This window comes from Pteropus medius, unplaced genomic scaffold, assembly GCF_902729225.1.
Source record: "Pteropus medius unplaced genomic scaffold, Ma_sr-lr_union100, whole genome shotgun sequence".
Taxonomy (NCBI): domain Eukaryota; kingdom Metazoa; phylum Chordata; class Mammalia; order Chiroptera; family Pteropodidae; genus Pteropus; species Pteropus medius.
This window is the reverse complement of record NW_024340629.1, coordinates 32,074-55,594: the sequence shown is the minus strand read 5'-3', so window position 1 is coordinate 55,594 and position 23,521 is coordinate 32,074. Positions and strand designations below refer to the sequence as shown.

Genomic DNA, 23,521 nt, shown 5'->3' with positions numbered 1-23,521 from the left:
GTGACCTTGGTTAAATTATTTTACTCCTTGTGCCTCAGTTTCCGTGACTTTCAAATGAATATGGTAAGACTATCTACTTTGTAGAGCTACCGCATGGATCATATGAGATAATATACGTAAGTATATGTAAAGTGCTCATAACAGTGCCTGGCACATCATAAGTTCTCTATCAGTGCTTTATATTCATTTGTATTCTTCCTTTTACTGGGCCTTTTTACATGCATCTCCATTTAGGGTTTTAAATAACCACAGTGGCCAAGTTCTCTTTATGAAAAAGAGGGGTATATGATCACAAGATATTAGAAGTGGTATAATAGGCAGAAACAACAGATGTGTTAAGAGGGGGCTAAGATATTAATAATAAACTCCTAATATTAATGTATTACAACATTAGATTTTATATTGAATAATCAAGCTGAACTTACAGTGATAAGTACTGAAATATATATTAATGGTCAGGCTTTTCCCAATCACTGCCTTATCCATCACTCCACCAACAGATTAGGAAGTTTTTTTATGTCTCGCTACTTTAAACAGATATGATAATTGCCAATAATGTAAGGTATATGGTTTAGGTGTCCCTATGTGTTTACAAATTACTTGAAATTTTTAAAAAGCTGAAATATAATAGATAGATCTTTTATATACTTAAAGTGACTTTGGATCAAAAAAGTATGTCATAGGAGATATATCAAAACAACCACTTCAAAATATCTTGCCTCTTTAAAGCAAGTTTTACCAAAGTTTCAATGAAAATGTATTTATGTCAATTTCAGCCTGTCAACAGTGATACTATCAGCTAGGAATGCCTGAGGGCACATACCTCTGTCCTGTGTCAAGCCCCCTAGATATTTCCCCACCAGAACCAATATTGTGGCTGAACCAACCCTTGTTATTCTTACTATGATTCACCATCACCAACAACCATCAGGGAACTTTTAAAATAAGGTTTCTTACTCTGGTCTTGGAGGGTATTTGCCTCACAAGGTCCAGGTAAAGAGAGAAAAAGAACATGTGGACCTGGGGTTCTGCTTTTATTGGGGTCAAGGGCAGGCTGCCTACATTTACTCTTTATTGACGAATTTAAAACCTAAGAGCAGAAATTAAAGTATAGAAAGGGAAAAGCAGGGTTATTCAAGCAATCAGTTACGTAGGTCACCCAGGGATTTGTGAAAGGGAACTTCACGGGTGGTATGCCTAGGTCTTTATCTAATTGTGTAGCTAGCTATACATTTATTTATTCCAGATAGATGTCATTCAAATAGTGGTCTCCACAATCAAAAGCTGCATGTCAGAAACACATTAGAATCATACAAGTTGATTGTCAGGAATTTACACTAAAATGTGTAGTTTTGGCTTGATGGGAACAGGAGTCTCTATTTATAATTTAAGACAAAGAAAATGTCTCTAAATCTCATAAATCCTGTACTAAATTCTTTTAGAAGATACCATCTCCAATATAATATGTATTGATTTTATACCTTACACAGGTTACCAAGAAGAACTATATGGAGAAACACAATCATACTGCAGTGACCAAGGTGACCGAATTTATTCTCTTGGGGGTCACTGACAACCCTAGACTGCAGGCACCTTTCTTTGGAATCTTTCTGGTTATATACTTGGTCACAGCAACGGGCAATCTGGGTATGGTTCTCTTGACCCATTTGGATACCAAACTACATACTCCCATGTATTTTTTTCTTAGACATTTGTCAATTACTGATCTTGGTTACTCCACTGTCATTGGCCCAAAAATGATGGTAAACTTTGTGGTTCACAAAAATACAATTTCCTACAATTGGTGTGCCACCCAGCTAGCATTGTTTGAGATTTTCATCATCGCTGAACTGTTTATTCTATCAGCAATGGCCTATGATCGCTACGTAGCCATTTGCAAACCTCTTCTCTATGTGATCATCATGGCAGAGAAAGTACGTTGGGTGCTGGTACTTATTCCTTATCTCTACAGCACATTCGTGTCACTATTTCTAACAATTAAGTTATTTAAATTGTCCTTCTGTGGCTCTAACATCATCAGTTATTTTTACTGTGACTGTCTCCCTCTGATATCCATGCTCTGTTCTGACACACATGAGCTAGAACTGATCATTTTGATCTTTTCAGGCTGTAATTTGCTCTCTTCTCTCTTGATTGTTCTTGTATCCTACATGTTTATTCTTGTAGCCATTCTCAGAATGAACTCAACCGAGGGGAGGTACAAAGCCTTCTCCACCTGCAGCTCCCATCTGACGGTGGTGATCGTGTTCTATGGTACATTATTGTTTATTTACCTGCAACCCAAATCCAGTCATACTTTTGATCTTGATAAAATGGCCTCTGTGTTTTACACCCTGGTGATTCCTATGCTGAATCCATTGATCTACAGCCTAAGGAACAAAGAAGTAAAAGATGCTCTGAGGAGAACTTTAACTAATTGTTGCAAAATCCCCACTTAATACTCAGTTGCAAAGGTGGGTCTTCGTTTAATATTCTGTTCATCCAATTATAGCATCAAAATGTAGAAATGTTTTACCAGATTAAGTTTTTTTCTTTTTCTGGATAAAGTATTTCCTCTTGTATCTCCCTGTACTCTTCTCTACTTTGTTAGATAAATAAATATTGTAGTCAGATAATTTAAGTTTTGAGTTAGTTTCAAGGTCTTATTGAAACTTGTATTATAGAGAAATAAGGTAATCATACCAAATTTTTGGTTGAACTTAGACTTTCAGAGATAAAAAGAAAAATCTTAAATATTTAAAATGGAGTAAAATTAACCAAAAAATTAATAATATATATTTTATAGCTGTCACTGTGTATTAAAAATAAATAAAATTGAACCATGAAGAATATGTAAGCAAGGCAGGAGGCAAGAAAGTGAGTAAATGTGTGATTGATTATAATACAGCATGAACAAAATGTTTCAAGACTCTAGGCTAAATAAATAAAACATGCCACCTCAGAATGAAATATTCAAATTGGATTGAGTTAATATTTTCTACCTAAAAGATAGAGTGGGCATTTGGGAAAATATTTTTACTAGGAACCATGAAAAAAATGTTGGCTAATCTGGGGTTCCCCTTCACAGATCTGCACACTATAGTTAACTTTAGTTTACGATAGCCTTCTGATAAACAAGCTGACTTTGGATCGACAAACTCAAGATAAATGAGTTAACTGGTCATCTACTGGAATGACATCAATATTTTGAAAAATTTATAGAAGTGATAACAAAGATTAAAGATATCTGACACAACCCAAGGTTATCTTTATTTTCATTCATGTCTGATTTGTCTTCATGAGCTTGTGTACACGGAAGCAATATTTTGCATGAACTCTGTGCTAACACAGTGCTGCATTCACCTTGTGGACCTACTCAGCAAATGTACAGATTCCTTACATATTAATATTCTCCTTGTTGTTTGAATAGGCATTTTTCATATGTTTAAGATATATACATTACCCAAATTATGCTTGTTTTAATCTACCTTTGTATTCAAAGTAAAAATTGTGAGGAATTAATTCAGTACATGGATAAAAGTGTCTTTATCTCAGACCCATGTGTTTTATTTATTTTTTCTCTTAATGTGCTGGAGTCTATTTTATTGAGTTGATCTTAAATGTTCTTAAGAAAAGAGAGTAAAAAAGGAAAGAAAGAAAGAAAGAAAGAAAGAAAGAAAGAAAAGTTGTTACAAAAGAAACATGAAAAGAAACAGAAAGAAACATTATACGAATGAATGAATAATAATGAATGAAATAGCTGTGAATGAATGAATAATGGAGAAAGATATATATGTTGAAACAGTTGTTGTTAGAAAGAAAGAGTAAAGGAATGAAAATGAATAAATGAATGAATGAATGAATGAAATGGAATGAATGAATGAATGAAATGGAAAATGAATAATGAATGATGAAAAACATATATATATATTGTTGTTGAAAGAAAGAAATATTGTTGTTGTTATACTATGAAAGCAGAAATGAATGGAAGGAATGAATGAATGAATAAATAAATAAAATGGTAACAATGAATGAATGGTACGAATGAATGAATGAATGATAGAGAGATATATATATGAAAGATATATGCCGTTGTCATTGTTGTTGTTGTTGTCGTTACCGAGGCCATCGAGTACCGAAGGAATGAATGAATGCACGAATGAAATAACAATGGTAATGAATGAAGGAATAGGTTAATGAAGAAAGAAAGAAAGAAAGAAGAAAGAAAGAAAGAAAGAAAGAAAGAAAGAAAGAAAGAAAGAAAAGAAAGAAAGGAATGGTATGAAGGAAGGAAGAAGGAATGAAGCTGAAGAAGAATGAAGGAAGGAAGGAAGGAAGGAAGGAGAAAGAGGAGGAGAGAAAGAAAGAAAAGAAAGAAAGAAAGAAAGAAAGAAAGAAAGAAAGAAAGCAGAAAGAAAGAAAGAAAGAAAGAGTTGTTGTTGTTGTTGTTAGAAAGAAAAGAAAGGAAGGAAGGAAGGAAGGAAGGGAAGGAAGGAAGGAAGGAAGCTGAAGGAAGGAAGCTGAATGAAGGAAGGAAGCGTAGGCTGAAGGAAGGAAGGAAGGAAGGAAGGAAGGAAGGAAGAAAAGAAAGAAAAGGAAAGAAAGAAAGAAAGAAAAATGTGAGGTTATGGATGTGTTAATTAGCTTGATTATTATAATCATTTCATAATATATGCATAGATCCAAACATTATGTTATATACCTGAAATATATATATATAATTTTATTTATCAATTGTAACTTTAAAGCTTTTTTTTAATTTTTAAAAATAAAAAATGAAATAAAACAAAGTGAACAGAATAAAGGAAATACAAAATTTGATTCTCCAATCAGATTGATTTTGTTTTCCATGTTAGCTTCAGGTCCTGTCCCTAAGCATATTTGTTGTTATGAATAAATTCTATTTTCTAGAGCAACATTTTATGTTATATTGCAAAAACTTTTTTGGTCATGTATCTTTTTCTTTTTCAAATCCTATTATTTCCATTACTTTTCATGATCCACAAGTTAAATAATATTAATAACATTCTCCAGTATTATCTATATAAAAAGGGCTTTAAAGAATCATAATATATTATGTTCCCTACAACTTTCTTACTTGAATTAATCATCAGCATCTTTTTTGGTCAAGAAACATTTTTTATTTTTTAATTTTTAATATCAGTATACAATTGTGGGATATAGATCAATCACTTGTATTTGGCCATCCTGTGATTGATGGACATTTGGTTGTTTATATTTTTATTTCTATTGTCAATATAAAAAATGTGTGGAAATAATTGAAGTGCCCTTCAATAGATGATTGGATAAAAATGTGATACATATATACAATGGAATATTACTGAGCCATAAGAAAATACGAAATACTGCCATTTGTAACAACCAGATGGGTCTTGAGATTACCATGCTAAATAAAATAAATCATACTGAAAAAAATTGAGAACCATATGATTTCACGCCTATGTGGGATATAAAACCAAAAGCAACAAATAAACAAGACAGAGACTCATGAACACAGAAAATTTAGTGGTTACCAGAAGGAAGGGGGGTGGGGAGGAGGTAGTTAAAGGTTAAGGGAGTCAAATACATGATGATGGAAGGAAATTTAACTTTGAGTGGTGAACATTCAATCCAATATGCATATAATATGTTATTGAATTGTATACTTGAAACCTATATTATTTTATTGGCCAATGTCACCTCAATAATTTTAATAACTGGGGAGACATTGGCCAATAAAATAATATAGGTTTCAAGTGTACAATTCAGTAATATAATAAATAAATAAATAAACATAATAAATAAATAAAATGTTGTTATACTACAATCTAGGATGAGCAGTAAAGTATCACTTGATATTCAAAAAAAATGCTGCAATAAATAAGCTCGTGCTTATAACATGATCATATTCTTTTTTATTTCTAAAATAAATGATAAGGATTCTTTCTCATCCTGATTATGTGTTGTTGGATAAAAGTTTTACATATATGCATAATAATAAGAAGTAAAAAATAAAACACTGAGGAAAAAAGATTATGCATTGTGACTTTTTTCAAGTAGTTCCCCCCACCCCCCAAGAAAGGATACTAAATTTACTGACATATCATTTTCATTATGTGCTGGTAAAATTCCAAAATGAAAATAATAGATGAATAACTTCAATTACATAGATCTGGACTGTCGCAAAGAAGACTCAGAGTGGTCTGGTTGACCTCCTAGACGGAGATCTAGTTAGGGAGCCAATCCTGGGTGACATGTTCCCCAAGGATGTAAAAGGCAATTAGAGGATACTAGAATCACCTGTGCTTCAGAGTTAGGGTCTCCAAGGTTTATAGAGCTCCATAAACTCTCACTGCTACAGCTGCATAGAGATACTCACTAAGAATCTGAAGCATATTCTCCATTAGAGGTGAGTAGAAAATATTTATCTTATTTTTCTATAATGGCCTTTAAAAGATCCAAACTATTCCTCATTTTCATTTTAGAAGATACTAAACCTCATGTCTAATCAAGTAATAAAATACTTAAAGGTTTGTTTCCAAGATTTATAACTCGTTTGGTGAATATAGGGTGTTAAATATGATCCAGCTATTTATGTTTCCAAATTAGAATTGTATCATTATGTCTTATGTACTTAAATAAATTATATCACTACAGAAAGAATGGATTTTTGCTCACTGAGGTTATTTTTATCACAATTTTATGTTGGCAATATCTAAAATTAAAACTGTTTGTTTCACAGGATAACATGTGAAAGAAAACTGGTTACAAAACTACCCAAACTTCAAATGATTTTTTTTTTGAGAATATAATAATATATCACAGATTTTCTCAAGAAAATTTTCCATTAAATTCAATAACATACAGGCACACACACATATGTATATATGCAAATTATATAATCAATGTAATAATAATGCCTAAGATACACCATCTACCTGATAGCAAAATAAATCTGCCACACTTCAGCTGACTCTCAAAAAGAAAGACTTCTGTTTGAGGAGAGACACTACATAAATAGGAGCAAGACTAAGAAATTGTAGACCTGTAGATTGCTGGTTTGATAGGATACAACCTCTATACCATTCTCAAAGAGAAAATAAAACCCAGGAAAAAAGATTCACTTACAGGGTTGCCCTTAATTCCACTGAACTAAAATAGGATGTTCGAAAATAAACCATTCAGTTGTTTGCCTCTTTGTTTTGTTGGTTTCTTTTGCTGTGCAGACTTTTTAGTTTGATATAGTCCCATTCATTTATTTTTGCTTTTACCTCCCTTGTTTTGGAGGTCAAATTCATAAAATCCTCTCTAAATCCAAGGTCCATGATTTTAGTGCCTATATTTTCTTCTATGCAATTTATTGTTTTAGGTCTCATAGTCAGGTCTTTGATTCATTTTGAGTTAATTTTAGTGTATGGTGATAGTAATCTAGTTTCTTCTTTTGCATGTGACTTTCCAATTTTCAGAGTATCATTTATTTAAGAGGCTTTTCTTTCTCCATTGTATGTTTTTGGCTCCAAATTTAACTTTGCGTGATGAACACACAACACAATATACATATGATGTATTATTGAAGTGTACCTTTGAAATCTATAGAATTTTACTCACCAATGTCACCCCAATCATTTTAATAAAATAAATAAATAAATAAATAAATAAATAAATAAGTTAATTTACTTCTTTATGTTTAATCTCATAATTTAATAATAAAATGATTCTAAGTACATATAAATTATTTTTACATACACTTCTTTAAAGACTATTTTTATACTCATTAGCTATAAAACATCAGTATTAATAGGTACAACTCACCTAACTTTTTACCGTCCCTGTTATTTATTAGTATTTATAAGAAGGTTAAAAATGCACAGTGTATGATCAGGAATGATATTTTTAAATCCTCCAAAATCCAGGATTGTTGGCCTCATTTGTCACTACAGTTAATTCCATTTTCTGATTGCACGGAACCATGGCTACCTATGGTGGGCAGCCTTCTTTCAGATAACACGCCACCTCTCACTCACATAAAATGTAGTAATCTCAGAAGAATTGATATGAGAATCCATGACATGAGAAATAAAGAATTTATCTAAAGCTTGAACATTGCCTGGCACAAGTAGGAAATAGGTAAATCCTAGGTAAATAAATAAATAATAGGATGAGTCAAGGAAATCAAGGACACAGAGGGCCAGAGGTGAAAATTTATGTTCAGTGCATGCCTGGCAGGGTATTGCGACTATAAAAATGACATAGATCTGATTGAGAAATGCATTGAAAATGAGGCTAAAGAGCATGTTAATTATTCTAAAAAATAGCTCAGATTACATATCTTAATTACTCAAAAATCTTTAATGACCGTCATTTGCCTACCGTTCTAATCTGAGAGAATCTTGACACAGAGACCAAGAAGGTTACAATAGTGAAGACAATGTTAATGAAAGCTTGTCCTAAGAAATACAGAGGAATGCTTAGAATGGAAAAGTATTTATGGAAATTGGCAAATAATACAATATGGTGCTTGAAAGAGAAAAAATGAAAATGAATATGACGTTTATGATTTAAAATGTTAGCTTATTAAAATTTATTATTGTAATTTAAAGTATATAATCAGGAACACAATACATTTCAGCAAAAAATTGAGGAGTTGATATAATTTGAAAACATTCATGTAGGCTGATAGGTGATATGTTTCAAGGGAGACAATGGAGACAACGAAAGCTGAAGAGAAAATATTAAAAATTGTAAACATAGAGAATGCTAGATAAGAAAAAGGCATGGGGAGGCAGAAGCAATATTTTGAAGTGTAATGTTTAGGAATAAGAGGAAAGCTAGGATCTCAAATCGGAGTATTGTTAGCCCATTGTAGAAAAGGATGCAGATTGATTGAGAAACATATCAAGAATTTTTGTTACAAATTTTGAAAAAACTCTTGAAATAAATGGTAAAAATGAGTCATCTTTTTAAAATTTAAAGCTTATAATGTTATATACCTTAAAACTTCTTAATGGCTTACAATTCATTTAGAATACAACCCAAATACGTACTGTGACCTATATTACCTGATTCTACTAAATCTCTACCTCCTGATTAGTATCCAGTCACAATGGCCTCCATTAAGTTCCCCCTCAAAAACAAGCAAACAACAACAAACTAAGTTTTTTCCTGCCCTAGAATAGGATTCCTGCCTGGAATCCTTGAATGTTCTTCTTATATTTTATTAAATAGTGGATTTCTTCCCATGCTTTAGGTTTCATTCAGATGTCACCCTCTCAGAAAGGCTTTCCCTTAACTTCCGCCTGAGATAATTCTCCCAGGTTATCCTGATGTATCTTTTTGTTTACTTAGTTATTGCACTTACTACAATCTGCAGTTATCTTGTATATATGTTTTTTTACCAGTCTTTTGAGTCTTCCTTATTATTGAAATAAAAAATCTCTGATGTGAGAAACAATTTATCTGAAGCTTGAATATTGCCTGGCACAAGTAGGAAATCAGCAACTACTTAGTAAATAAATATATAATAAGATGAGTCAAAGAAACCAAGGAGAAGAATGATATTTAGCGTTAGAAAAAAACTGATAAAACAAATAAACAAACAATGTTAGAAGTTATTTTTGTCTTATTTTTTTGATCCTTTTTATATAGTCACTTCATTCTTTTTTCTCACTACAGAATAGTTTTCTAGTATTCTATTTTTCTTTGTATTTTTTTTTTTTAGAAAGGGAGAGAATGTCAACAGCTGGGGGCTTTTACAGTTCAGACATTTATAATATATAGTCCTCTTTTTAAACTACTTTATTTAGGTATGATTGACATACATGTCTATGATATGATGAATTTAGGGATGAGTATATATTGGTGAAACCATCACTAAATAAACATATCCATCACATCCAAAAGTTGTCTCCTAGCCTCTTTACTTGTTATTATTTTATGATAATAACAAATCTTATGTATACTTAACTTCATTTGTTATACCTGAAAGTTTATTTATTAATCCTAAAACAGTAGATTTTATGCTAAACAGTAGATTTTATGTTAAATAATGATATAGTGTTGACTCTCTGGAACTTAACTCCAAATCTTCAGATAAGACACAATGCCAGGACTTCTTTGGGCCAGTTGTCTGCCACTGGTACTAAGAACTTTGATTGAGAAGGGACTCCAGTTGGTTTAGTTAGGAGCAAACCATCATCTGTGACACAAAAATATCTAGGAAAATATTCAGTCATGTTATAATAAGAAAGTGCTAATTTTTTTTTTGGCAAATATATGTAATGTAATAACAAAATATAAAATGTGAAAATGTCAAGAAGATCAACTAAAAATTAAGGCCAGATATATTTTATAAAATCTTAAAATAATGTTATGGACTCATATAAATAATAAATACTGGTTAAAATAAAAACAATGAAAAGAATATGAAGATTTGCATAATTTGTGAGGCAAGAAAGAAAAGAGTTATGAGAGAGAAGGAGAAGGATGTTGTATCTAGCAAAGCATAGTGAATCAAATTACAAAAGTTATATAATTGCCACAGAGATTGTTTTTTTTTAAACTGAAAAGATAATGAGTAATCTGAAAAATAGATCCGAAGATGGTTAACATAGACTGCCATCTATATCACCATCTATTTTTGTCCGAGTTAATACAATAGAATATAAGAAAAAGCAATTAACAGACATGGCAAGTTCAGTGTATCATCTAATAGAAGTTACAGGACAGAATAAAGAAAATGGGACAGAATAGTGATTAGAATCATTGATTCATAAGAAAAAGCAAGAAGTCTCAGATAAAAAATCATAAGAAGACATTGAATTATTTGGAGACATACAATCAATCAGGCTTTTTTTTCTTACTCAATGCAAAAATAAAATAATATATGAATTGTGGCTTCAAATATTTCTGAGTTAATATGAATTCATAATTTAATGGGATTAAGAGGAAGTGTCCTAAAAATGCATGATGATGGATCAGCTATTTAATTATCATACTTGTTTCTCTCTCAAATAATTGCAAAGTAACCTTGAATTTACTACCTGAATTAGAGTAATACAAGATTCCAGGAAATCTCACCCAAGAATTGTCCTTGTCATCTAACAACAGTCCTAAAAAATAATTCCTTAAAGTCACTAACCACCTCTCCTTTTCTTCCCCAAACAGATGAATTTCCAAACTCTTTCATGGCTCCTGGAAATTTCACCTGGGTCACTGAGTTTATTCTCACAGGTGTGTCAGACCGTGCAGACCTCCAGATCCCACTCTTCTTGGTTTTCCTGGTCATCTACGGGCTGACCGTGGCCGGGAACCTGGGCATCATCACCCTCACCAGTGTGGACTCCCAACTTCAGACACCCATGTATTTTTTCCTCCGACATTTGGCTATCATCAATCTTGGTGATTCTACTGTCATTGCTCCTAAAATGCTGATCAACTGTTTAGTCAAGAAGAAAACCACTTCCTACTACGAGTGTGCCACCCAGCTGGGAGGGTTCTTGGTTTTCATTGTAGCTGAGGTTTCCATGTTAGCTGTGATGGCCTATGACCGCTACGTGGCTATTTGTAATCCCCTGCTCTACATGGTGGTGGTATCTCGCCGGGTCTGCCTTCTGCTGGTATCCCTCACTTACCTCTATAGCTTTTCCACAGCTATTGTGACATCATCTTCTGTATTCTCTATGTCTTATTGCTCTTCCAATGTAATCAATCACTTTTACTGTGATACTGTCCCTCTGTTAGCATTGTCCTGCTCTGATACTTACTTCCCAGAAACAGTCATCTTTATATCTGCGGCTACAAATTTGGCTTGTTCCATGATTATAGTTCTCGTCTCTTATTTCAACATCGTTTTGTCCATCCTAAGGATACGTTCATCAGAAGGAAGGAAGAAAGCCTTTTCCACATGTGCTTCACATATGATGGCAGTCACAGTTTTCTACGGGACGCTCCTATTCATGTATTTGCAGTCTCGAACTAGCCATTCATTGGATACTGATAAAATGGCTTCCGTGTTTTATACACTGGTGATCCCCATGCTGAATCCCATGATCTACAGCCTGCGCAACAAGGACGTGAAGGCTGCCTTAAAGAGATTTCTGACAAATTCATGCTGTTCTTCTAACTCGATGTAATTTTAGAACTCAATAAGTAAGGAGATGGTTAAGATAGACTGCCATTATATCAGAGAAAGCAAAGGACAGGTGGCTGACTTATAGGTTTTCGAGTAATCCTGAGAATTAAAAGGAGCTAGGGTTTGGGAGGCATTGAATTAAAAAATAAACTGAAGCTCTTGGACTTATGAGGTTAATACAGAAACAAATGTTATTGCTTAACTTTGCTAAGGAGTACGCAAATAGCCAGTTGTAAATAAATATTTCTAGGAGTCAGGAAAGAAATCAGTTAACAATGATTAAATAAGTTAAAACAGAGCCACAAAATATAGATGAGAGAAATCGGTCTTTCTTATTCTTTTGCTTTCTTTTTTCTTTCTTCCTGGGTATAGCATGTCGCTACATCTTGAAAGACTATAATCGCAGATGGCTAACATTCTTTCTACAGATTTATTAGTAAAATTAAACTGACGGTATAGTTGTGATGTATGCATGCAATGGAATATTATGCAGCAATAAAAACAACACATATGAATTTCGCTAGGCTGAGAAAAAGAAGCTTGATTGAGAGTATGTATTGTGTAATTTCACTCATATGAAATTCAAAAACAGGGAAAATACATATAGGGATAGAACGCAGAATCGCACATGCTGAGGGGGTTCTGGTAAAGGAAAATTTGCTTATGATGGGAATGACTTAGGGTGTGGGGGTTATTAAGCATGAGAGAACTTTCTTGGATGTTGAAAATGTTCTGTATCTTGATTTAGGAACAGAAACAAATAAAATATATGTTTTAAAGCATCCGTTTGTATAATGTAGATTTATGTTTAAGTGTATGTAAATTTCTTTCAATTTTTACATAGTATAGGCATGAGTAAAATATTTTGAGAGGTGGAATGGACTATTAGATTTTACTCTTGATGAGGTTAAATTGAACTTTATCTGAGAGCAATGGGATCTCAGCTCAGGAAACACTGCGGTTGAGGCAATCATTATAGTTAACACATCGCATTACAAGATTTCTTAAGGGTTTGCCATGTGAAAGGACAAGGAATATATATCACTCATTTAAAGGTGAGGCATTAATTTCAATTTTCTAGTTATCGATCATGTGACTTTGGTCAAATAACATAGTTTATCTGAGTTTGATGTCTTCTGAATAAAAATAGTAGTGTTTATCTCACATAGGTTAAATGATATATTTTAACCTGGTGCTTACTATCTATTTTGATTAGAAAAGAAACTCAAAGAAAAAATTCTATGTGTTGATAAAGTCATTTATAATTTCATCATGACTTTTGGAACTATTCTAGTTTTACTAAGGTGAAGCTGATATCAAGGTATTTTCCATAGTTGTTGAAATCACTAACTCTGTGAGTGAGTGCACTCCTTTCCATCACGTAGGTCTCCATGAACTGTTCAGATCATTTATGTGGTTTTGTTTTCTGACTTGAAAAGTCCCTCTCATTTCTGTCACTAGGGAATATGTAGAGTGTCCCGGGTAATTAGCAGGCAACACAAGGCAATTTTGGGAAATCTCCCAGATGATTTGGGCATCATCAGCTGAATGAATTGCATATCACTTTCTGAAGGAGCATTTCAGAGAGGGAGGAGAAGCATAAATTCTCCCTAAAGAAAAATTAAGAGTTATCTAGGAGAAGAAAATTCAATTCTTTGTTAAAGGTGAGTTGATAGGAGTTTTTGTTGGTTTTGATTATCATCTAGATGTTGGTCATTTTCCACAATTCCTGGCTTCTGACTATGGACACTCTTATGGTCGCCACAAAAATTCATTATCTCCTTTGTTAGCAGTGCTTCCCTGGAGTTGAATGGTATTTTAGGGTATTAAATCCTATGACTTGACAAGATGTCATAGATCTATTCGATTTGTGAGAGCCGATAGTGGCATTTGGATATTGTAAGTGAAGAGAAAGTTAGCACTATCTCAAAAAGTCAGCACTGATCTCATCTGTTACAATTTCTTAAGGTTACACTTTCCAGATATCATACAGAATGCTTGGTTACATGCATATATATATATATATATATATATATATATATATATATATATATAAATAAACACACACATATATATTTATATATGTATATATATACATATATATATGCATATATATAAAAAATTATTTTTAGTGTAAGTTATGTAATATTTTATAGTTTTTTATAAATATGTTCAGTTATATTTGAATTGAATACTTTAATTTATATATTATCCATGTAATATTTTCTAAACTACAAATAATTTTAATATAAAGATAGATATATCTCATATACTAGGATAAATTTTCATACATGGGTTTTGATTTTTCAGATGGGCTTTAAAAACTGATTGAGTACACTGGCAGATCATAGAATGAGTTTTAAGTTTTAAAGAATTACAGAGAAAGCTCTGAGACCCAAATAAGTCCTAAGTGATATCACCATGTCTAAAGATTGAAAAGATAGTTATCCTTTCACTCACTTTTTGGATACTGTCTGCTCTAATGGGTAGTCTTAATTGAAAGTGTTTAAAATGTATACATTAAGATGTTCAAAACCAGTCAAATATCCTTTTTCAACAGGATGGGCAGTATTTCGATATCTCTTTAAGATGCCGATATTAATTCTTTTGGCTAAATACCCAGAAGTGGGGTTGCTGGATTAAATGAGGAGTTGTCAAGCCACAGGTATAAAGTTGTTATGCAAAATGAATGAGACCTAGAGATATTTTATACAACACTGTCCCTATAGTTAGCAAAGTTGTACTGAACACTTAAAAATCTTTTAATGGGTTAATATTTACCACAATAAAATTAAAATATAAATTTCATTTTTTTAAAAAAGGAAGAAGAATGGGCAGGGCAAAGAATCCAGACATCTTCAGAGGGAGGTACTCACTGACACTTAAATGGAGATAAACTCAACAAACACTAGAACAATTCTTAGCAAAGACTGCATACTTCAGCATGGTAGGATTGGTACCAGAATTTTTAATTCCTTTGCTTAATTCAGAGCCTTTTGTATTCTGCTGGAAAACCCATGATAGCAGACCCTGTAACACTTGTTCTTATTTGTGAAAGAAGAAAGGACCTTAAAGCAGAATGGGATCAATGGAGAAACAGTAAACAACTTCTAGGAAAGATGAATAAATTGGGTCCCCAATCTTCACTGTTGCATCATTCTGCCCCTCCCATCCCCATTCCTTGAATCAGACTGGCTAAATTGGCAACAAAAATTAGCTGATTTTTAGAATTCTGCTAACTTCTGTAGAGTGGTTCCAGACAGCTCAGCTGCTCCAGATGGTAGGTCTGGACCATGTGGTAGGCTCCCAGAATTTCTGCCTGATAGTTGTGCAGGATAAAGCTGAGCATTACAGTACATCATTCCATCTTGTATTTTAACTGGCTGATATTTTGAACTCCAATTACTCCTTCAATTAAAAATCATGCTTACAGATTTTGATATTTTCACTGAAGAGAAACTCAATGTGAGAGGAAGGGAATACAGTGGATTAAGGTAAAGCAGCTTCACTATCTTCAATCAGAGCAGTTCCTCTTTGTTTTACTGATTTCTCATGTAAGTTTTATGAAATGAAGAGGTGAGTACTAATCATTGAAATAGTTGAATATGTACTTCATTATACAATTCAATAAATTAATTGACAGTAATATAAGATATAAGAATTGCTCAAATAAATTTTTTAAGGTCTTATATATCCTATCATATCCACAATGGAAGAATTATTAATGCATGTAAATTGCATTGTAGGGAAATAAAACATGTAGAATTAAATATTCAAAATGCCTGAATATTGATATAAACCATACATTTATAGGAATGAATCTACATCTTGTGGGTCTTGAAGTTATACTAATTTGAAGATTTTCTTTTAAAAAATTATGCATGTAAATATATGCAAAAATATGCATATTTAGAAAAAAAGAGAATTTTAAAAACGTCGATAGTGAAAAAAACAGTCACAATCTTTAGTAAACAGTCACAAACTTCATACAATCTATAAATATAATAATTTTATTAGTAAAATTTCAGACACATCTCAATGAATTAGATGATAGGACTGTCCTTAGAAGCCATTCCAACACCAGAAAAAAGAGCATTATTCAATGATAAAATTGAGCCATATAAAAATTTTCAATAAACATCAAATAAAGTACTATTGACCCAATATCTCCTTAGCTGGACCCCACAAATGTCAGCGGGCATGTTATGCACTATGCTATTGGCCTTTGCCATTTAATAAGGGCCTAAGAGAATAATTTCTTAAAGTTTGTAACCACCTCTCTTTTTTTTCCCCAAACAGATGAATTTCCAAACTCTTTCATGGCTCCTGGAAATTTCACCTGGGTCACTGAGTTTATTCTCACAGGTGTGTCAGACCGTGCAGACCTCCAGATCCCACTCTTCTTGGTTTTCCTGGTCATCTACGGGCTGACCGTGGCCGGGAACCTGGGCATCATCACCCTCACCAGTGTGGACTCCCAACTTCAGACACCCATGTATTTTTTCCTCCGACATTTGGCTATCATCAATCTTGGTGATTCTACTGTCATTGCTCCTAAAATGCTGATCAACTGTTTAGTCAAGAAGAAAACCACTTCCTACTACGAGTGTGCCACCCAGCTGGGAGGGTTCTTGGTTTTCATTATAGCTGAGGTTTCCATGTTAGCTGTGATGGCCTATGACCGCTACGTGGCCATTTGTAATCCCCTGCTCTACATGGTGGTGGTATCTCGCCGGGTCTGCCTTCTGCTGGTATCCCTCACTTACCTCTATAGCTTTTCCACAGCTATTGTGACATCATCTTCTGTATTCTCTATGTCTTATTGCTCTTCCAATGTAATCAATCACTTTTACTGTGATACTGTCCCTCTGTTAGCATTGTCCTGCTCTGATACTTACTTCCCAGAAACAGTCATCTTTATATCTGCGGCTACAAATTTGGCTTGTTCTATGATTATAGTTCTAGTCTCTTATTTCAACATCGTTTTGTCCATCCTAAGGATACGTTCATCAGAAGGAAGGAAGAAAGCCTTTTCCACATGTGCTTCACATATGATGGCAGTCACAGTTTTCTATGGGACGCTCCTATTCATGTATCTGCAGCCTAGAACTAGCCATTCATTGGATACTGATAAAATGGCTTCCGTGTTTTATACACTGGTGATCCCCATGCTGAATCCCATGATCTACAGCCTGCGCAATAAGGACGTGAAGGCTGCCTTAAAGAGATTTCTGACAAATTCATGCTGTTCTTCTAACTCGATGTAATTTTAGAACTCGATAAGTAAGGAGATGGTTAAGATAGACTGCCATTATATCAGAGAAAGCAAAGGCCAGGTGGTGACTTACAGGTTTCAAGTAATCCTGGGAATTAAAAGAGGCTAGGATTTGGGAAGCATTGAATTAAAAAATAAACTGAAGCTCTTGGACTTATAAGATTAATACAGAAACAAAAATACTATTGACTAACTTTGCTAAGGCGTATGCAAGTAGCTAGGTTGAAATAAATATTTTCAGGAGTCAGGAGAGAAGTCAGTTAACAATGATTAAGTAAGTTAAAACAGAGCCACAAAATATGGATGAGAAAAGTCGATCTTTCTTATTCTTTGGCCCCTTTTTTCTACCTGGATATGTTTGGCTATAATGAATCATTGCATCTTGAGGAATTCTAATTGCAGATGGCTAAAGACCTTTCCATAGATAATTAACAAAGTTAAACTGACAAATATATTTAAAATAAAAATCCCTAACTTATAATATCATTTGAATAAAGAAAAAATACACCACTGATGAATTTATGTTCTGAATGCTAACCAATATACAATTAAAATTATTTTTGCTTCTATTGAAGTAATTTATACAATTTTTTTTATGAAAGACACAGAGTATCATTTTTTAATATGCTTTCATTCTGGGTACTATTGATAAACAATGGACTTTATAAAAGTTTTTTTCTCTCTAAGTATTACTCTTTCAATGAACCACGTTCGTGAAAGTTACTTAGATCGTAAGAATAAAAATGTAATTGTTATAATTAACTTTTTTCTGTTCTCTTATTTTTTTAATTAAATTTATTGGGATGACATTAGTTAATAAAATTATATAGGTTTTAAATGTACAATTCAATAATATATCATCTGTATATTGCATTGTGTGTTCACCACCCAAAGTCAAATTTATGTCACCATATATTTGACCCCCTTTCCTTTTATTTACCTTTCCCCTTCCCCCCTTTCCCTCTGGTAACCACTTTGAGTTTTTGTTTCTTCTTCTTGTTCACTTGTTGCTTTCAGTTTTTATCCCACAAATGAGTGAAATCATACAGTTCTCAACCTTTTCCACCTGACTTATTTTGCTTAGCATAAGTGATCCATTCATGTTGTTGCACATGGCAGTATTTCATCTCCTCTTATGGCTGAGTAATAATTTTTGATCAGTCACCTGAAAATCTATTGTACAACTTTGAATATAAAAATGTGGCCAGACTATATCTCAGACTCATCAAATGAGAATTGAGTTAACCAATGTGATAATAAATTAATAGAGCACTATTTATATAATTTATGTAACCAAGAACAACAATGGTTTTTTGGAATTAATTTTCTGAAAATGTTTTACTCTTTGACTGGCAATGTACCTAAAACATGAAGAATATCCTAGAAAATATTTTATTTCATTTGGACCCTTAAGTAGAAAGAGAATGTTAAAACACTCAGTATTTAATGACAAAGTGGATTGAGTCTATTTTTTTTAATTTCTTGTGAGAACTAACAATGCTGTGAGTACAACTTTATGAAGAAGGAAATTTCTGAATATGGTTCTTAATCTTCAAAAGTTTCTTCATAAAACCATTGAGTAAATAACCTCAATCTTGTCTGTTCTATACCTCCTCTCTCTTGTAGATCAGGGTACTTGGGTTTCAGCAATTAATTCCATATATTACTCACTTTTGAAAAGATATCACATTAAAAAAATGACAGTGCTTAGAGTAATTAGATGATGCACTGTGAATTTAGTGTGTCTGTAAATGTGTAGACACTACTATTACATTGTACATAGAAAAGGGTGATCTTGTAAAAATTACTATTTATTTAAGGAAATTTGAGAGTATCTTCTCATTCTGGTAATCAAAGGTGATATTGTTTCATGTGTACAATTCAATATTGCATTGTGTTCACCACCCATTGTCAAATCGGATGAAAAGGCCAGGTGACAATATGAATGGGTAAGACATTGAAGACCAAAGAAACTTAGGTGGAGAAAAGAGGTGGAAAGCATGAAGATATTATGAGATAATGTGCCTTATGCTATATGTATTCATAGCCTACATAAGATATATTCTATGTATGAATAACCTAAACATCTCTTTAAGACCACATAAAATTAGAAAAATAATGCAAGAGCATCATATTACAGTAACAAGTGATACAGCACTAAAAGACTATGTGGTATTTTTGAATTGTGACTTGAGCATATTAACTATAGAGGGAAGCAAAAAAAAAAAAAAAAATCAGAAAGCAACTTAGAAAACTGCCCTAAAGCCTAATAACTTCTGGTGTTCACTGGAGACTGACGCTATTTATTATGACCTACTTATGATGATAGAGACCAATCACAAAGACCTTGAGCATACAACAAGATTAAGATTATGATTCATGAAAAAGCAAAGTTGAAACGATTTGTGGGCTAGGGTAAAATGTCATCACAATTCCTAAAACAGGAAGATAATAAGAAAAGTCAAGAATTAAAAATTTTGTATCATCTCTAATGACCAGTTTTGAGATAAAGAATTCATCTCTGATTTGTGAATTAATTTATGTGAAATTATTTAATTAAAATAAAAAATAAAATGGAAATATTTAATTTCTGGTTGTTTTAATTTTTACGAAGTACACTAACTGTTTCTGGCAGTGTGCTGAGCAATTTACAAGTTAGATAATCATAGCAATTCATTTTTTTTTAACCAATTCAAATTATCATTTTTATTTTAAGCCAATTTTCAGAGAAGGTAACTGAGCCTTTGAAAATAATAAATAAATTACTAAAGTCTTCCAGTTAATAAATGACAGAGCTAGGATTCAAACACTCCTAACCACTGCACAAAACTGCGTATCGTCAAATTATGTTTAGTTCATATCTTCATCATACAATATCTAAATAAATTTAAATATATAAGAATATATGCATGATAATTAATGATGCTACAGATTTTATAAAGGCTGCATAAATTGGAATGTATTCATAACATAAAAAACTCCTATACGATTACTTAATGCTGTTTTCAACAGCTTTATGGAGGTAGTACATATACACCATAAAATTCACTTAATGTAAATTAATTGTTAATAAATTGATTTTTAGTAATATTTTTTTATTTCAGTAAATTTGTATAATTATACAAGTTATATAGAGTACCGTTATGCAGATCCAGTTCTAAGGTTGTAATTTACAAAGTCAATGTTTGCAAATAAATAGAGTTTTGTAAATGTAACTATGATCTATTTGTAAATATTTGCATTCTCTCAAAAAGTTTCTTTGTGTACATTTCTAGTTAGCTTTACTCCCGTCCATAGATCTAGGCAACCAGTGATCTACATTCTGTCTCAAATATTTGTCATTTGTGAATTTTCATATAAATGGAATCATAATATATTTAATCTTTTATGTCTGGCTTCTTTTACTCAGCAAAGATTTTGAGTTTCATCCATGTTGGAGCATGTATTAGAAGTGTTTTCATTTTTATTACTGAATAGTATTTGCTTGTATGGATATACCACATTTTGTTTATCCATTTACCAGTTGGTAGGCATATAGATTGTTCTATCTCTTGCCTAATACAAATAATGCTGCTGCGAACATTTGTGCAACAGTCTCATGTTTATATATATGTTTTTATTTCGTCTTTGGTTGATACCTGGGAGCAGAATTGCTGGTGGCAATTTGAGAGTCTATGTCAAACCTTTTACAAAACTATCAAAAAGTTTTCCAAAGTTTTCTTTCCCACAGCAATACGAAAGTTCCAGCTTCTACACACCCTCACTAACAACTTGTATTGGCAGTCATTTTGACTAGAGTTACTCTAATGGCAACCTAGTGGCACCATGCTATGGTTTTGATTTGCATTTCTTTAATGGCTGATGATTTTGAACTTGATCTCTCTATTAATCTGCAGGTGATCTATGAGTCTGTCAGTTATATCAAGGAGTATTGTGACCTCACAGTATCTACAACTTCGAGCTCTCCAAGAAAAGCCACTGAGATCACATATGTTTTGAGAATATCCCTGGGAATGGGTTTTTCTCAAGCTCCACTTTGAACCAAATCAGTCCATGTCTAGCAGCAAAGCTGTAGCTCCTCACAACTGCCCCAGCAACCACACTCCTAGATATTTACCCAACTGATTCAATTTATCCAAAATAAAGTTTGTTTTATTGCAACCACATTCATAACTGACAAAGACTGAAAGCAACGAAATATCCTTCAATATGTGAATGGATAAACAAAATATAATACATCCACACAATGGAATATTATTCAACAATAAAAGGCAGTGAGCTATCAAGCCATACAAAGACATTGAGGAATCGTAAATGCATATTGCTAAGTAAAAGAAACCAGTTTGAAAAGACTGAATTATTTATACAACATAAAGAAGTCAAAACTAAAAAGATGGTAAATATCTTTAATAAGGCTTCTATGAAAAAAATAAATTCTGAAAATTAAGTGTTATATAAAATTTTATTTCATCTATATTGAATTTGAATTCACTGATGGATATGGGGTTCTCAAGATTCCATTTGTCTACTGTTCTCATAATCATTTCTTGAGCATTAAAAAAATCTCTAAATATTACGTTACTTTGTTCTCACAAATTAGTTCATTGTGATACCTCAGGAGAGAATTTAAGCTAAATGGCAATGTCCCAATGGTGCTCTCTCAGCAGAAAGAACAAAAAATGTATAACTTCCTTAGAGATCTCCTGAGAGGTCTTCGGTTTTTCATAATACTACGTACTATAAATCTTGTTTTTGACAAGGGAGGCAACTGGTATTGCATTGTAACCTAAGCTGTGAGTTTCGTGTGGACACTTAAAGTAGTTGTTATGTTTCTGAATAAGCCTATGAACTTAATATTAAACAAATTTGTCAGGTGAAATTTATGGAAGATTCATGATATAACGCTTCTGAACTGCTGTCTAAAAACTGCGATGTTATTTTTTCATAACTATCTATAGACGTCCTCTAATAGTGACATTTTATGTAACTGTTTGCATTGATATATTATTTTACATTAAAAATTATGGGCAATCAAATTGAATTTCTGGAATATATATATTTCATAAATTATATATACATAATATTTGCTATATTAATATGTAGTTATATATTACTGAAATATATTTAATATTTATATGTCACTTAATATTTGATATATATAAATATATCACACATATATTTTATATGTAGTTATATACTACTTAATTACAGTTAGAGTGAATGGCTTATCCGGAAGCACTATCCATGTTCTAGTGTGAGGTGTCATAGTTATTCATTCATCTTTTCAAGATCAGAACATAAGTCATGGCTTTTTTATAGCCAGACACAGGCAGAGAGATGAGATGTTTGGCCCATTGTGGTAGATTCATTTGTAAACTTAATTACTGAAGTAAAATAGACATTGTATATTCATAGAATAATTATTTAATACCTCAAACAAACATTTCCTGACTATATAATTACTATTCTGATGACAAGTCATAGAATACAATTAGACTGTCAATTTTAAGTATTTGACACATTATATATTTCAGTGAAATTTTTAGTGTCTATGTATCATGTAAAAAGAAATACAATATTCTGTCCCTCTCCCCATTATGTTGTATCCTAGTATTATTAAAGTTAAAAATCTACTTAATAGGAAACTATGTGGTAGATTTACCCAATAATATGTTCTTTGTGTTTATAAATCAATTTAACAAATTTTTAACAGAAATTTTCTTATCTAGTTATCCATTATAAACATGAAATAAAGACTATCATGGTTTTTTTAATAGAATTATAGAATAAAAACATTTGATACTTGTCCTAAGAGTAAGGAGATTCCTATAGCTATATCAGAAAAGCAGTGAAGGAAATGTTTTGGAGAATGGGAGAAGTTGCTATGAGATGGTTATAGGAGTTGATACCTGTGTTTATGAAGACGATGCAAATCTAGGGAGAGGTTTCTTAAAATGTGCTCATGCACCATTGGCATAGTTCACAATTTAGTGAATCCTGGCCAGGATTTCCTTAATGAAATAGCATAAAACATAGTAGAGTAGAACACAGAATAGAAAGTACACCCCAGATAATGAGATGAGAGCATGTGTACATATCCAGGAATGACCTGAGAT

General features: G+C 32.4%; 3 protein-coding genes across 3 annotated transcripts; all 3 read left to right on the top strand.

Moving 5' to 3' along the window:
* The first annotated feature begins 1,411 nt into the window (after window positions 1-1,411).
* LOC120617571 (olfactory receptor 8K1) lies at window positions 1,412-2,474 on the top strand. Its single transcript, XM_039881633.1, has one exon. The coding sequence runs from the start codon at window positions 1,509-1,511 to the stop codon at window positions 2,457-2,459; it is 951 nt and encodes a 316-aa protein (XP_039737567.1). The 5' UTR covers window positions 1,412-1,508; the 3' UTR covers window positions 2,460-2,474.
* Window positions 2,475-11,183: 8,709 nt separating this feature from the next.
* Window positions 11,184-12,131, top strand: LOC120616774 (olfactory receptor 8J1-like). The gene has a single exon (XM_039880645.1). It carries the CDS (start codon window positions 11,184-11,186, stop codon window positions 12,129-12,131), a length of 948 nt encoding a protein of 315 aa, XP_039736579.1.
* Window positions 12,132-16,449: 4,318 nt separating this feature from the next.
* LOC120616043 (olfactory receptor 8J1-like) lies at window positions 16,450-17,397 on the top strand. Its single transcript, XM_039879669.1, has one exon. It carries the CDS (start codon window positions 16,450-16,452, stop codon window positions 17,395-17,397), a length of 948 nt encoding a protein of 315 aa, XP_039735603.1.
* The last annotated feature ends 6,124 nt before the right edge of the window (window positions 17,398-23,521 follow it).